At 44.6% G+C, this 15,023-nt stretch overlaps 1 protein-coding gene across 18 annotated transcripts in view; it reads left to right on the forward strand.

The window, feature by feature from the left end:
• The window catches only part of FHOD3 (formin homology 2 domain containing 3), a 573,780-nt gene that overhangs the window by 402,658 nt on the left and 156,099 nt on the right, over positions 1-15,023 (forward strand). For 6 of the 18 annotated variants that reach the window (XM_061588106.1, XM_061588108.1, XM_061588113.1 and 3 more), the window contains exons 11-12: positions 1,273-1,371; positions 4,527-4,886. The exons of 7 other annotated variants lie outside the window; for them this stretch is intronic. In XM_061588106.1, coding sequence (XP_061444090.1) covers positions 1,273-1,371; positions 4,527-4,886 — 459 coding nt within the window. The remainder of the gene's footprint in view (positions 1-1,272; positions 1,372-4,526; positions 4,887-15,023) is intronic. 5 more of the 18 variants (XM_061588115.1, XM_061588116.1, XM_061588120.1 and 2 more) reach the window with 3 other exon arrangements.

The following is a 15,023-nucleotide window of genomic DNA, read 5'->3' on the forward strand; positions in this document are numbered from 1 at the left end:
CATTAAAAACTGGAACAAGGAGCTACACAGAGCAGGAGGTTCATGCAAAGTTCAACAGTGCTCTTCTGCCTTCAACCACTAGGTGGAGCTAGCTACCCACCTGAAGTCATCTTTTGACATGCACAGAGAAAACCATTTCACAGTAAGACCAAATGTCTCTCCTTGGACAGGGATAGTCTGGCCATGGTGATTCGTTCATTGGGAACCTCAAAACCTCTTTACTGCAATGTGCTCTGTGTGGGGCTACACTTGAGCCTGGCCCAGAGGCTCCAGCTGGTGCAAAATCCTGCTACTAGGCTTTTGGTGTGGACAGACTATTGCCAGCACGTAACTCTAGTGCTCAAAAGTTTGCACTGGCTGCCCACATGCTACTGGGCCAGATTCAAAGTTCCTGCATTAATTTACAAGACCCTTAATAACTTGATCCAGGATAGCTGAGGAACCACCTGATCTCTTATAACCCTGCCCAATCACTTTGGGAGAGTCACTGTTAGTGATCCCCCATAGCTTGCATGGATGGCTTGTATCCATTAGAAGTCGTGCCTTCAGTTTTGTGGCCCTGATTTTATGGAACTCCCTTCCAGCTGAGATCAGACAAGCCCCCCCCCCCCCCGTTGAACCTCTGTTGGCTACTGAATACTTTTGTGTTTTTATTCCGGTATGCATGTTAGCTGAATTTTAATTTTATAATTTTAACTTATTTTTATTTTCATTGTGTTGAGATTTTTGTACATCACTTAGATACTAGTAATTAACTGGTATATAAATTGTCAAAATAAATAAAAAAAAACTTTTAAAGGAAGAGATGTCCCATCCTCCTATGTTACATGGTGTAGCAAGGTGAGGGAGAATGCATCATTCAGTGCTGCCATGAGACACCTACTGCAACACGGCACCACCACTTCCTTAAATAAGAAAAAGCATCATAAAGGTTTAGCACAAGAGCAACAAGACACCTTTAGAGAATATTTTTTATTTAATCAAGCACAAAAATGCATTGGCAGAATATATTGTTTGACCTGGAAAAAAATGTTGCTGTTCTGAACTGTGTCCTAGAAGATATGGATGCTATTAATGATTGCATTTAAAGGCAGCATGCTAATTTGAATTTATTTGTAAACATAGTCAATGCATTGGTGCTTTAACTCATTTATCTTTCCTTCTCCCACTCTTAATTTTATTTTGTTCTTTTTATATCTGTCCATCTCATTTCTCTCTTTTGTATTCTGTGTTTCTGTATCTGCATGCCTCTTTCCATTGACTTGGTCCTAGAGAGGAGGAATATGAAGAGGAGGAAGAGGAACAACCGGTCACAGAGCCTAATTCAGAGGATGAGGGGGAGGAAGAGGCTACTAGGCAGGTCAAAGCCAGGTACTAGGATTATACCCTTCCTAACAAAGAGTGGCTAACCTGAACATTTCACTAACTTTATTAGCTAATAATCCTTTAGAATCTATGTTCTTTCCTTGTTAAAAATATATTTGACCCAATAGCATAATATTATTTATTCTTAAACATTCTTAAACAGTTTATTAATTATTTTTAAAAATTAGGCTGTGGACATACCATACACTTTAAAAGTTTTATTTAGATTACACAGAATTTATTTATTTATTTACTAGATTTATATCCTGCCCTTCCTCCCAGTAGGAGCCCGTCTAAAACGACATCAACATTTTATATTCTATTTCCAGTCTACAGGAAAGTGTGTTGATGCTTACGTAGGCAAACTCACACCACATACTGGAGGAAATCCCCAGCTTTGCAGAAATAAATAAATAAGAAGAATTAGGAGGGAAACCCTAAGTGGGGAGAACCCCTTAAAAACAACCTAATGAAGACTGAGCAGGAAACAGAAAACCAATTGGGAAGAATGAAATGAACTGACTGGAAAAGGAAGAGAGAAGAAGAGACAAATAGATATAAAAAGAGTAGAGAGGGCAATCTCATTTCCTGGATAGGTCATTTCCTGATTGACGCTAGTGTCCCTGGAAACAGTAGTGAAAGTTGTCCATAGAAATTGATGGAGAAATGCAGGATTTTAAATAGTTGGGATTGGGCACCAGTGTGTCCACCCCCAAAAAACAAAATACCTCAAAAGATGGCAGCAAAGAAGAGTTGCTGCTTGTTATAACTCAATTCTTATTCAGTGTGAAAGATTTAAAAAATAGTTCTGCTAATCCAAATTCCAAAGCAAATTAAGGTCATTGGGTGGTATTCAATGTTAGTTGTACTCAGAGTAGACCCATTGATGTTAATAGACATGACTGATCTAGATTCAGTCTTCTCAGTGGGTTTACTCTGAGTAGGACTTAGTTGAATACCACCCATTGTCTATATTGAAAGTTGGAAGGAGTGTGGCTAGGAGAGAGTGGCTTATAACACTCCAGCAGTGTAGTTCACAGGAAATACTGCAGATGAGGATCTTGAGTGGTTTATAATAACCCTGTTGTATCGTTCAGCAGTATTGGGATCCCTCTTGGAGATTGGGGTTGGACTGAAGCTGTGAGAGTGCAAGAACCCTGCATCAGGGCTGGGCTGCAATCTGCAGTCTGGGGTGAATCAGGGGCTATGGGACTAGCCAGCAGTCAGGATCAATGAGCAAGTCAGGTCTAGGGAAGAAACCAGGAGGTAGGATCAAGGAACATGCCACAAATCAGAACTGAAGAATAACCAAGGATGCAGAAACACCTCAGAGCTCAGGCAGACTTTGTTGCTCAAACGAGGTTCAGCTGAAACCAGAAGCCTTTTATTCTCCTCCTTGGCCAGAAAGAGCCAATGGCTAGCCTGGGTGGGTGGTGAGTCAGTCTGGTGTCAGAAGATTCTTCAGTGAAATGGCTGCCAGCTGCAGTTCAGGAATTCACCACAGGGCAGCTGTATACAAATCCAGCAGTTCCTGACACCCTGCAGTGTCATCTATTCTTTTTATCACATCATTGCAGATTAGGCTGAGAGTAGTGTACAACAACCCTGCAGTTCAGTGTTATACCCTTATTACAGGTTGGAGGGCTGTGCTGGGGAAAGTAGCTTACAGCAGCCTTGTTAATATTGCAGTTTAGAGGTGAGGCAGAGGCTGGTTTGGATGCCCAGTCAAAAGTCCCCCATCCCTGCAAAGGTCAATCCCTTTAATTTCCCCTTTTAGACATCCTCAATTACATGCAGAAGTCTCATGCACAGTTTATTTACATGCAGAATGGATACACTTTTAAGTGTTTGAAAACATTTTAAAAAACTTCACATGAAGTAAGATGCAAGTTAGAGCACTCTCTAATACAAAAGATTCTGTTTCTCAACCTCCTGAGCCACAGGTGCAAGTAATATGCTAGGGATACAGTGCACATTTTGTTGTGGACAAGAGAGAGAGAGAGTACAAATGCATGTGTATGCGTATGTGAATGAACGTGTGTGTATGAGAGAGAGAGAGATTCCACACAAGAGAAGAGATATCAACTCAGGGTAACCCCAAGTTGGCAGAAGTATAAAAAAAAAGTAGAGAAAAAACTGGGGAGGAAGACAAAAACAGACCATGATCGTGCTGAGTGAGCATTGACTCACTGTTGAGGGTGGGATGGGGCAGAATGAAAAACCCAGAGGAGAGAGAAATAAAATGGGAGCATCCTGGATGGGGGGTATTACTGGTTAGCTGGAATCCCGAACAAGAGCATACCAAGGATTCAAGGATCTGCACGCTTTCAAAGCTTTCATTTGGTACACTAATTTACTTTTTTTCATTTTCCTTGACTTTTAGTTTTCCTTGACTAATCTTGATTCAGATAACCCAACGTTAATTCTATTTTTAATATTTTGTAGGAAAAATATCTCCGAAACTTCACCTGAAATGTCCTATTTATATTAGTAAAAGAAAAGACATGTTTGTGTAACCTTTCATACACTCTAGATATGCACACATCCTGGCTCTAGTTTTAGTGGCTCCCCCCCCCCCGCATTAAATAAAAGAGTTGGCCGCAGGCATATTACCTCAAATAAATATGTCAAGAGAATAGGCACTCTTTCATAAATAGATAAAATATTTAACACTGTTATTCTGTACCATTTAAAATGAACTGATTGAAATAAACCATAAACTATTTTCTGATTTGTTGAACAAATCTTGTTATTATTCATTAGTCTCCACTCCAAATTACCTTATGAAAATGTAACATAATTACAGCAAAATATGAAAGACATCATTTCATCAGGCCCCTTAATAGGCATCTGGAACCTTAGGGATGCCCATACTGAAGGAACTATCATCCTGAAATCCCCATTCTTTATTTGATCTGGGAGTTATTCTCAGCAGTTTTTCAGAGGAAGGAAAGACCTTCAGAAACATTGGGAAGAGATCCCCCAAGTGTCTTTTCCTCTTTCCTTACCCTTTCAGGGATGTTTATAAGTGTATATAATGTATATAAAATTCTTACATAATATTTCTCTTGGTTTTCATCATTAACCTATCTATTGAAATGTTTACATTGATGTCATTTTCTTCCCTGTCCTATCCTGTCTTTCCTCGCTTCCTTTCCCAGAAGGCTTCCAGAAGTACAGGAGGTTGAACACGGTTCACAGAATTCTGAGACTTCAGCCACCTCAGGTGTATTTTCTCAAGATGAGAGGCCTCCCGTGTGCTTTAGGGGAGAGAATTCATCCAAGAGCTCATCATCCCCTGTGCCTGATTCTTTTCCTTCACACCATTATTCTCTCCATACAACACCCTCATCTGTATCTATCAAGTCTTCCCAGAATTCATCATCTATTACTCCAAAGGCATCTCCAACTGTTGATAAATTACCTTATGTACCGCATAGCCCCTTTCACCTCTTTTCCTATGATCTTGAAGAGCCTCCAGCAACTAAAGAAAAGGAAGCAGAAGGGATTAGGGAACACAGGTAGTATTTCTCAAGGGTTTCATGGAATAATCTATAAAATAACTAGATTGCTGTGCTTCAGAAACTTTTTTTTTTTTAGTTATCATGCAAGCACATCATTTGGGAAGGAAAGTTCCTTCCTTGGATTTCTCATGTCATTATTTTGTCCATTTTACCCCAAAGTATAGCCCAAGCAGACATTTTATGTCCTCTACTCAATTGGGGGGTGGGGGGTGGAATCACACTAGTCAAGTATACCCCCAGAGTGAACCTACCCTCTCTCAAAGTTCACATTTTGCATAGGATCCTATGCATATTCAACTTAATACATGTAGGCTTTGTCTTCACACTTCAGTATTGTGGTGTTCACGTTCAGCTCTATGACTGGCAGCACCTGTGAAAATTTGAATTCCAAATCACAAATAGCCAAGATGGATGCAGCACAAGTTCATTGGACAGGGATAGGTGAGGATGGGCTGGACTAACACTAGTCCTCCCCCATGCATTGGATTTGACCAGCTGCTTATGGCTTACATCAACATTCCCAAAGTTCTGAGTAACTATAACTTCTTGATGAACATAAAGTTGTCATTGACCCTACCATCTCCTTAGGAATGTAAATGAAATAAGGTCAAGAAATATCAATATAAAATCAACATTTATTCATCATGAATCATCATTACTAAGAATCATAAAATGTAAAAAATAAGGAAGTAAAACAGTAAAGCAGCATGGTCTGAGAATACTGTTGTATTGTGGAATCATCTTATGAAATACAAAGGTTCCTCATTGGCAAGGGAGGTGCACTCTGTACCTGCCCATGCCCTTTATTTCTGAGGCTCACAGTTTCTAATTAACTTTTTTACACTATACCTCATAAACTTTTGTCTTACAGCTAGGCCCTTTTCGACTTCTAGGCCTTTATTCACCCCCTGCACAGACCCATCAACCCCAGAGGGTTGATAATCAACCACTTTGGGAAACCCTGGGTTATGTTTATAATGCTTGTTTTAGGCCACAATTCTGTGCACAATTCTCTGGGTGTAAGCCCAATTGAACACAGTAGGACTTCCTTCTCAGTCGACATGTATAGGAGTGTGCTTCTAGTCTCGTATAAGAACAATGGCGTAAAGATAATAATAGGAACATTCTCTTTTTTTCCTTCTTGATATAGACAAGGCTGCCAGCATGGCCCAAATGTGTAGCATGCCTAAATAATTATTATAAAAACTAGCACTGTGAGCAGGTAAAAAATATTTATTACAAGTACATTATTTACAATTCTTGTTGACGTTCCTAAATAAAATGTTTCCTTTGAAAGGAAAAATAAAGTGCCAGGTTTGCCTTTTTTTAAAAAAAAAATTTTTACTAAATTTAGTGGATGTACACCTGTTACAATTGGTTATTAATAATAATAAACCTCAAAATGCAGGCACTATCAAAAAATAAAATCCTAACTCAGTCCTGTCCTACAGATTCACATATCTAATGAGACAGAAAAAGAGGGAAGGGAATTAAAAACAAAGAATTTGAGATCAGTTGATGTAATTTCAATTACAGTGAGATCTTACTATATTTTTAACTGCAGGTTCACTACAACTAACCTTTCTGATCAATTTCATAATTGAGTTTAGAATGAGCTTTGTTTGGATTTAAGAAATTGCTTAATTTTCAAACTTGGGCTACAGTTCAGGAGGATGGGCCTTTTTCTCTTCACCTGGCCTCCTCCTAATTCAGAGGCTCTGTTAACGTTGCTAATAGTGGCTGCCAGACTCAAGCAGTTTTAGACAGAAAGCCCTGGCCATTTCCCTTATCACAACAGCCATCTTCAGAGATTACCCTCCTTGGGTTCAATGAATGAGGGGAGGGTCATTTTTACTGGCCCATCCTAATGTTGCCACACCCTCCTCTATTTATTTGTTGATTACCTGGTCGCTATGTGTTCAGAGGTCTGAAGAGCCTGTACATGCTTAGGCACCTCCTTCATACCATTGGGAAGTGAAGTCAGGAAACAGACCCATGCGTTTCAGCACATACACAGATGTTACGTTTGAAGACAGCTAATGATGCCATTCTCACATAATGCAGCTTTTACTGGGCTATACCTTTCAGACAGTGGATGATAGTAATACAGCTTTCAGAATGTAGGTAGGAGATTACATGTTTGAATGCTCTTTTGTATACAACGAGTATAGGCCCCTCCAGACATCCTTTTTCTTGCACATTTATAATGATTTATGATTATCATGGTGCTACTGAGGTGGTCATACATGATCCCACTTTCAATACTGTACTGCTTGTGCAAATGTTTTGGTGCAGTCATACTGTTTCATTTCCAATCAGTGCATATCCTGTTAACTTCCTGTTGAAATCCTGTAACTTTTCATACCACAAATGTTTGGAGGGGGGAGGAGATTGTTCCACTTGTGTTGAACTATAGTGTGTGCAGACAGCCGTGTTGGTAGCATTGGGGGGAAAATGCAGAACCACTAATAAAGCAGAATAAATCCATCACTAATGCACTATTATATCAAGAACATGTTGCAGAATACACCCCCAATAAAACCAGAGCTTGGAAAAGTTACTTTTTTTGAACTACAACTCCCATCAGCACAATCCAGTGGCCATGCTGGCTGGGGCTGATGGGAGTTGTAGTTCAAAAAAGTAACATTTCCAAACTCTGAATAAAACACCAGTCTGGAGGGGCCCTATGTCAGGGAGAAGGATTTCTCCTAGCCTTCTCCCTCATATACTAGTTTTGAGTATGCAGGAAACCTTATTTAATATGAGCCAGCATACAAACATACAATTCCTCAGCTGCAGTCTGAAGGTTATAGCCCAGCAAAAGCCATACTACTTGTCTGTTTCTTTCAGTGGGAGGCAACACTTCAAAGTAGCTCTGACCACACAATCACTGTGCTGACATCATGAAGGAATCAATTCATGTAGCCCAGTGATATGGAAAGCACATTTTCTGTAGACTTTTCACAAGTTGGGTTAGTATCTGTGTGCCACCTGCTCACATCATTATGGAATTGTCCTCCTACCCACTGAAAAGGTTGCCAACCTCTGCACTTACTGTTGCCAACATTGTGACTCAAGAGGTTAAGGAAAAAAGATTTAGAGGTGAGGATTAACCTACAAGAAAAAAGTATTAACTATGCATTAAAACTAAGGCAAAGTCCCACTCCCCTCTAAGGCAGCACTGTTTTCAAAGGAAGCAAAGGGTCTGTTGCTTTCCATCCGGATCTGGCCCTGTTCTGGAAATACAGGAAAGGAAAATTAGCCAACCCCATCTTATTCTAGTTAACCTTCAGTCAAATCAGAGTGCTGCCCAATTCTGCCTGTAACATCCCAGTCGTGGCAAAGAAGTGGTAACATCATCCCTTCTCCGTCAACTGATTGTATTCATGTTGGTCGGGGAGGCCAGCTCTTCCCTCCTCGTTGGCCAGCAACAATTCTTTTTTTCTTCTCCCATTGGAACTAATGGAAGAAGGAAAAAGAAGCTTTAGGGGTGAAATTAAAGGGTAGGGACTGAAAGCCACCCCACAGAGGATGACCCACAGGGGAATAGCCTTCAACCCCCAGCCTACAGTCTCATACCAGAAGTGTTTTTTCCCATCTCCATAGGAATGCATCTCCACGGGCCATCCACCAGTGGCTGGCTTTCAACCCAAACTGTCCCATTTGATCCCCAGAGGGCTTTTTTCTACCTCATAGTAACTCATCAAGCCATTTATTTCTATGGAGGGGGGAAAAACTCCTGTGAGGGTGAAATCAGAGGGTAAAGGATGGAGGTCATCTACGAGGAAGCTTTTAGCCCCTCTGCTTTCACCCCAGGTGCTTTTTCTTGCCCCTGTAGGCACCAGCCTATTTGTTTCTATGAGGTGATCAAAAGGAGCTTTGGAGATTCATTTGAATTGGTGGAGACTTTAGCTTAGTCGTCTCTTTTTATGTTAGTTTTTTATGTGTTGGTAGTCCCAGGGTGGTGTAGTGGTTAAGGTGTTGGACTGTGACCTGGGAGACCAGAGTTTGACTCCCCACACAGCCATGAATCTCACTGGGTGACCTTGGGCCAGTCACTGCCTCTCAGCCTCAGAGGAAGGCAATGGTAAAACCACCTCTGAATACCGCTAACCATGAAAACCCTTTCTCCTGTGCATGGAAAGATGATATCAGGTGGGTAATTAGCTCCCACCTAGTGGTTGAAGGCAAAAGAGTACTGCTGACATTTTATTGTAGATCCCTTCCTGGTCTGCGCCTGCTCCGTGCTCAGTTTTCTCTTTTGCCTTCACATGAAAGTGGTTGGATCCTCTCTGTCTCCGTTGGTTCAGGCTTGTATTGTTTGTTTAGGTTTCATGTGTCATTTTACTGTTGTTCTTTCCCTCCGTGTGTTTTTATTCCTCTCCCTTCTAAAAAAAACAGTTAAAAAAAAAAAAACAGTTCCTTGTGTCTTTCCCTCGAAGCCTTTCTCCGTGGCGAGGAGCGACTAGCCCCTCCCCGCAGCTCCTGGGGCCTTCGGCCTCTTCAGGCTCCCTCTCCAGCCAAGTTTGCTGCCGTTTCTCCTTGGAGAGCTAGCAACAGCATCGGCAGCTTTAGTTTGGAGACGGCTTCCCTGGGGCTCAGCGTCCAAGCCGGCACCTAGTTTTTTCGCGCTCCTTTTGTGAGCAGCTTTCGTTTCCCCCCCTATAGCAGTGGGGGGGGCAGACACACAATCGCAGTAGGGAGGACGACTACAGCCACTGCTGGTTTTTTCTGCTTGCCCAGCCCTTTACCGAGACAGCGTGGTTACTCACCGCCAGCGAGAGTCTTTCCTTTATTAACCCTATAAGTCCCACAGTGTGTGCCCGCGATGGGGAAAGCCACACACAAAACGAAACACCTCTCGAAGGGGTTGAAACCGCTCCCCCGCATGCCTGCAATAGGTGCAGCATCAGAGCCCCTTCCCACCCTGGGTTCAGGGCAGTCGCAGTCTTCAGGGGATCATGCAGATATGGCGGTGGCCCGCCCCTCTACCGACAGGCACGAGGTGGCTGAGGCTCAGGTTCCGGCAGGCAGGGTGGCTACGGAAGGCAAGTTGCCTATCCCATATAAGGGAACCTGTAGAGACAATCAGGGTCCTGTCCACCATACAAGGGATCAGAGGGACCTGGAACCCCTGTCTGATGAGGAAGGCAGCCAGTCTCACCCTTCCTTGGGCGCTATTTTTTCTACCACATCCTCTCCTGAGGCCTTTACAGGGTTTTTGGAGGAGCCAATCCCTGTCCAACAGATCCAAGATGCTGAAGGGCACAGGCTCCACTCATCCCACACTCAGGCTCGCCCTTTACAGTTACACCTATCAGCACATTCAATTCAACAACTGAAGGAGCAGCTTAGGGATGCCCTCTTAATGGATCTGGCTAGAGATTTGTCTTCTCAAGCTACATCGGGCCCACAGCCCTCACGGAACCCACCTGCAGATCACTTGAGGGCAAATCCACGCCCTTCCCCCAGCCGCACATCTCCAGATCCCTATGCGGCATCTCAAGGCAGGCACCTTCAGCCCCCAGAGCAGGAGCTTATAGACACAGAACACAACTTGATTGTCTTGGATGAAGAGGAATGGAGTGGGGAGTCAGAATCTGAGGAGATTTTATCTACTAGGATATTTCAAGAGCCTCATTACCTTCCTCTGCTATGCAAGGCGATGGAAGCCCTTACCCTCACCTCTGCAGAGGATTCTCCTACTCCATCCTCCTCGAGAATCTCAGCGGTATGTCCAGATCCAAAACCTAGGTCTAGAGTGTTGAAGCTTCCTTCTCTTCTCCTGAAGGTGCTCAAATCAGAATTCGACATTCCTTTGCAATTCAAAAAATCGGTTTCCTTAGCCAATAAATATTATACGCTGGAACAACCAATCATGGATCAGCTGAAGGTCCCACTCATAGACGCGCCTATAGTCAATCTGCTAAACCCATCATTGAATCCGAAAGACTCAGATGCGCACCTTAAGGATACCACTGAGCGCAAGATGGACCAGGGGCTTAGAAGGGTGCACGAGGCTAGTGCGCTATCAATCAGGGCAGCAGCAGTCTCCTCGGTGTTTGCTCAAGCCTCCCTTCTTTGGTTGGAAGATCTGCTGGATGGCCCACAGCAAGATGCAGCCTGGGTGCGCAAATCTCTGCTGAAGGTCTCTCGAGCAGTTACCTTCATGGCAGATGCATCTATGGATGCCATGCAGTTTGCAGCAAGGTCACTGATGGCAGGGATCTTCACGCGAAGAACCCTTTGGCTTCGACATTGGAAGGCAGACCCGGCAGCTCGTTCGAATCTTGCCTCAGAACCCTACGTAGGAGGCAAATTATTTGGGGACACTGCCCTCGCTAATGTCTTGGAAACTAAGGAAAAGAAAAAGTCCATGCCATCCACCAGAAAAAGGGATGACGGAAGAACCTTTCGTCGCTCATTCCATCCTTATCATTTGGCGCAGTCCTTTCGGGGCTCACGTCCCGCTGGAAGACAGAAGGACACCTGCTCCAGCCGTCCCTTCTGGAACAGACAGCACAGTCAGCTTAAGTCCCAGCAGCACCTTCCGGGTCGATGGGGCTTTGCATCCCAGTCACGTGGAAACGGGTCAGTTCTGATGCCTACACCTCGCCGGTGGGAAGCCGTCTCCAACATTTTGCTCACAGATGGAAGGACTTATCCTCCAATCAGTGGGTCCTATGCACCCTTCGATACGGCCTTCGCCTGGAATTTTCTTCCACCCCCCGGCGAGATTCATTCCATCCCCTCTATCAGCAAATCCACACAAGAGGGGCAAAGTTTTACAGTCAGTTTCCCATCTCCTACGCATGGCAGCCATCGAGAAGGTCCCACCAGGAGAGAGATTCCTGGGAAATTACTCTCTGTTTTTCACCGTCAAGAAAAAAGATGGTTCGTCCAGGCCGGTGCTAGACCTCAAGGGTCTAAATTCCTTCATAAAATACCGCAAATTTCGTATGGACACCTTACTTTCGATCAAAGAAGCGCTGAGGCTAGGGGACTTCCTCTCTTCTATCGACCTGAAGGAGGCCTACCTTCACATACCAATCTTTCCCCCTCACAGAAGGTACCTTCGCTTCGCGGTGGGACAAGACCATTATCAATTCAGGGCTGTGCCCTTTGGCCTGTCGTCTGCTCCCAGGGCATTCACGAAGATCGTGGTTGCCCTGGTGGCACACCTCAGGACTCTGGGGATTCATATCTTTCCTTATCTGGACGATTTTCTGATCCACTCACCATCATTGCACAAGGCATGGGAGGACCTCCATGTCACCCTGACCTGTCTAAAAGACCATGGCTTCCTGATCAACGAGGCCAAGAGCCATCTCTTTCCGTCCAGACGCATTACACATTTGGGAGCGACTATAGACTCACAACACGGCCTCATCACGTTGTCCCAAGAAAGGATCAGCAATATTCGCAAAGTAGCGTTGGATGTCCTATCCTCCCCCTCAACGGACCTGATGGACTTGGCAGCACTTCTGGGTTTGATGGTATCTACGTTCCAAATGACGCCATGGGCACGTCATCATTCCCGCACACTTCAGTGGGCTCTCCTGCCCTTCCAAAATGACATAGCGTCCAGACACCACCGCAGGGTAACTCTGTTGCCAGAGGTTCGGCAGTCACTGTTCTGGTGGACCCTCGAGCCCAACCTGGAGCAAGGAGTTCCTTTCCAGGATCCACTGCACACCCTGATAACATCGGATGCCAGCCTATCAGGATGGGGAGCCTTATGTGATGGGCAGATGATTCAAGGCACGTGGTCGTCTCAGGAATCCACACTGCCGATCAACCTGCTCGAACTACGTACAGTTCGTCTGGCCCTCAGACACTTTGCGAGCACCAGACAGTTAGGGGCGGTGCTTATCAGAACAGACAACGGCCAAATCTTATTTAAACCGTCGGGGGGCACACGCTCCCTCCTTCTTCAGAAGGAAGCCTTTCTCCTCTTCCAGTGGACAGAGAACAATGTCGACTCAATAGCGGCAGAGTATCTCAAGGGGGAGGACAACAGCCAAGCCGACTGGCTCAGTCGGGAGAAGCTGATTCAAGGAGAATGGAGACTTCACCCAGAGGCCTTTCATCAGATAGTGGAACGTTTTGGCCACATTCAGGTAGACCTGTTTGCCACCAGTCACAATCAGCAAGTGAAGAGGTTCTTCTCCCGGTATGCGACACCAGGCGCGGAGGGGATAGATGCGTTAACTTCCCGGTGGCCTCCGGGCAGGCTATATGCCTTTCCTCCAATTCCAGTTATCCCCAGGGTGATCAAAAAACTTCGTGCTGAGAGGTCAGCAGTTCTGTTGGTGGCTCCATGGTGGCCAAGGAGACCTTGGTTTCCAGACCTCCTCGACCTGTCGGTGGAACCACCATGGAAAATTCCAGCAAGAAGGGACCTGCTATCTCAGGGACAGCTCCGCCGCCCGGACCCAGAGTGGTTGGCGCTTCATGTATGGAACTTGAATTGAAGAGACTCTTGAAAAAAGGCATCTCTCCCCAAGTATTGGAAACCATGATGGCTTCTAGACGCCCATCCACACTCAGAATTTATGAAAGCACATGGAAGACCTTCTCATCCTGGTCACGGAAGAAAGGAATTCTTCCTCGGAAAGCAGGGGTCAATGAGATCCTGTCTTTTCTGCAAGACGGCTTATCTTTGGGTCTCAGACCTAACACCCTGAGGCACCAAGTTTCATCCTTATCGGCAATTCTCTCCAGATCCCTGGATAATCCAATCGGGTCTCACCCTTTCATCAAATGTTTCCTCAGGGTAGCAACGATAACAGCACCACCTACGGTGTATCGCTACCCAACTTGGGACCTACATAAAGTTTTGACAGCCCTTCAAAGACCTCCGTTTGAACCTCTGAGTCAAGTTTCCCTCCGTCTTCTGTCCTTTAAGGTCTTGTTTCTGGTGGCCATTACTTCGGCCCGTAGAGTGTCTGAATTGAATGCCTTGTCTGTCCATAAGAATTTTTGTGTATTTCATAAGGATAGAGTAGTCCTACGTACTGTCCCTTCCTTTCGTCCCAAAGTGTTGTCTACCTTCCATTGCCAGCAAGAGCTGGTATTGCCATCCTTCTGTCCGAATCCTGTCCACCCTTTAGAGAAAGCCTGGCACTCTCTTAACGTGAGACGAGCCCTTAAAGTTTATATTTCCAAGACAAAGCCAATTCGGAAAACAGATAATTTGTTTGTCTCCTTTCACCCAACATCCCTGGGGAATAAGGTGACCACGTCTACGCTAGCCAGGTGGATCAAGGCGTGCATATCATTGGCATATGCCTCTCTAAGATTAGCCCGTCCTACTGGAATAGTAGCTCACTCGACCAGGGCAGTGGCCACATCAGCGGCCTTTTCCCATAATGCCCCTCTAGTGGAGATTTGTAGGGCAGCCACTTGGTCCACTCCCAATACTTTCATTAAACATTATAAAATAGACTCCTATGCTTCAGCTGAGGCAGCCTTCGGGAGGAGGGTGCTACAGCACGTCCTCACAGATCAATAGTAGCCACAGCCCAGCAGTATTCCCACCCTACATGGGTCAGCTTTGGTATGTCCCACCTGATATCATCTTTCCATGCACAGGAGAAGAGACATTTGGTCTTACTGTGAAATCGGTCTTCTCTGTGCATGTCAAAGATGATATCAGGGCCACTCCCTATGAGGGCTGGGCTGCCTTTACAAGCACTATTGGACCTTGAGCAGAGAGTGTATGAGTACTGTTGTCTTGTTTTCTTTGTGGTGTTTATTGGTCTTGTTCGTATGGGCTTGTCATTGAAAACTGAGCACGGAGCAGGCGCAGACCAGGAAGGGATCTACAATAAAACGTCAGCAGTACTCTTTTGCCTTCAACCACTAGGTGGAGCTAATTACCCACCTGATATCATCTTTGACATGCACAGAGAAGACCGATTTCACGGTAAGACCAAATGTCTCATTCATAGAGTTGCCATAAGTCGGAATTGACTTGGGCAGGCCATTTCCATTTCAGTCCCAAGAGCCTCTCAGTGCAATTGCTCATAGTTTATTTCTCATTTCTGCAATCATTCCTGCCATACCTCCTCCTGACAACAATCCTGATTTCTGAACTATGCATTACATTTTTTGTACCACATTTTTTCATAA

Source organism: Rhineura floridana, chromosome 11 (genome assembly GCF_030035675.1).
Source record: "Rhineura floridana isolate rRhiFlo1 chromosome 11, rRhiFlo1.hap2, whole genome shotgun sequence".
Lineage (NCBI taxonomy): Eukaryota > Metazoa > Chordata > Lepidosauria > Squamata > Rhineuridae > Rhineura > Rhineura floridana.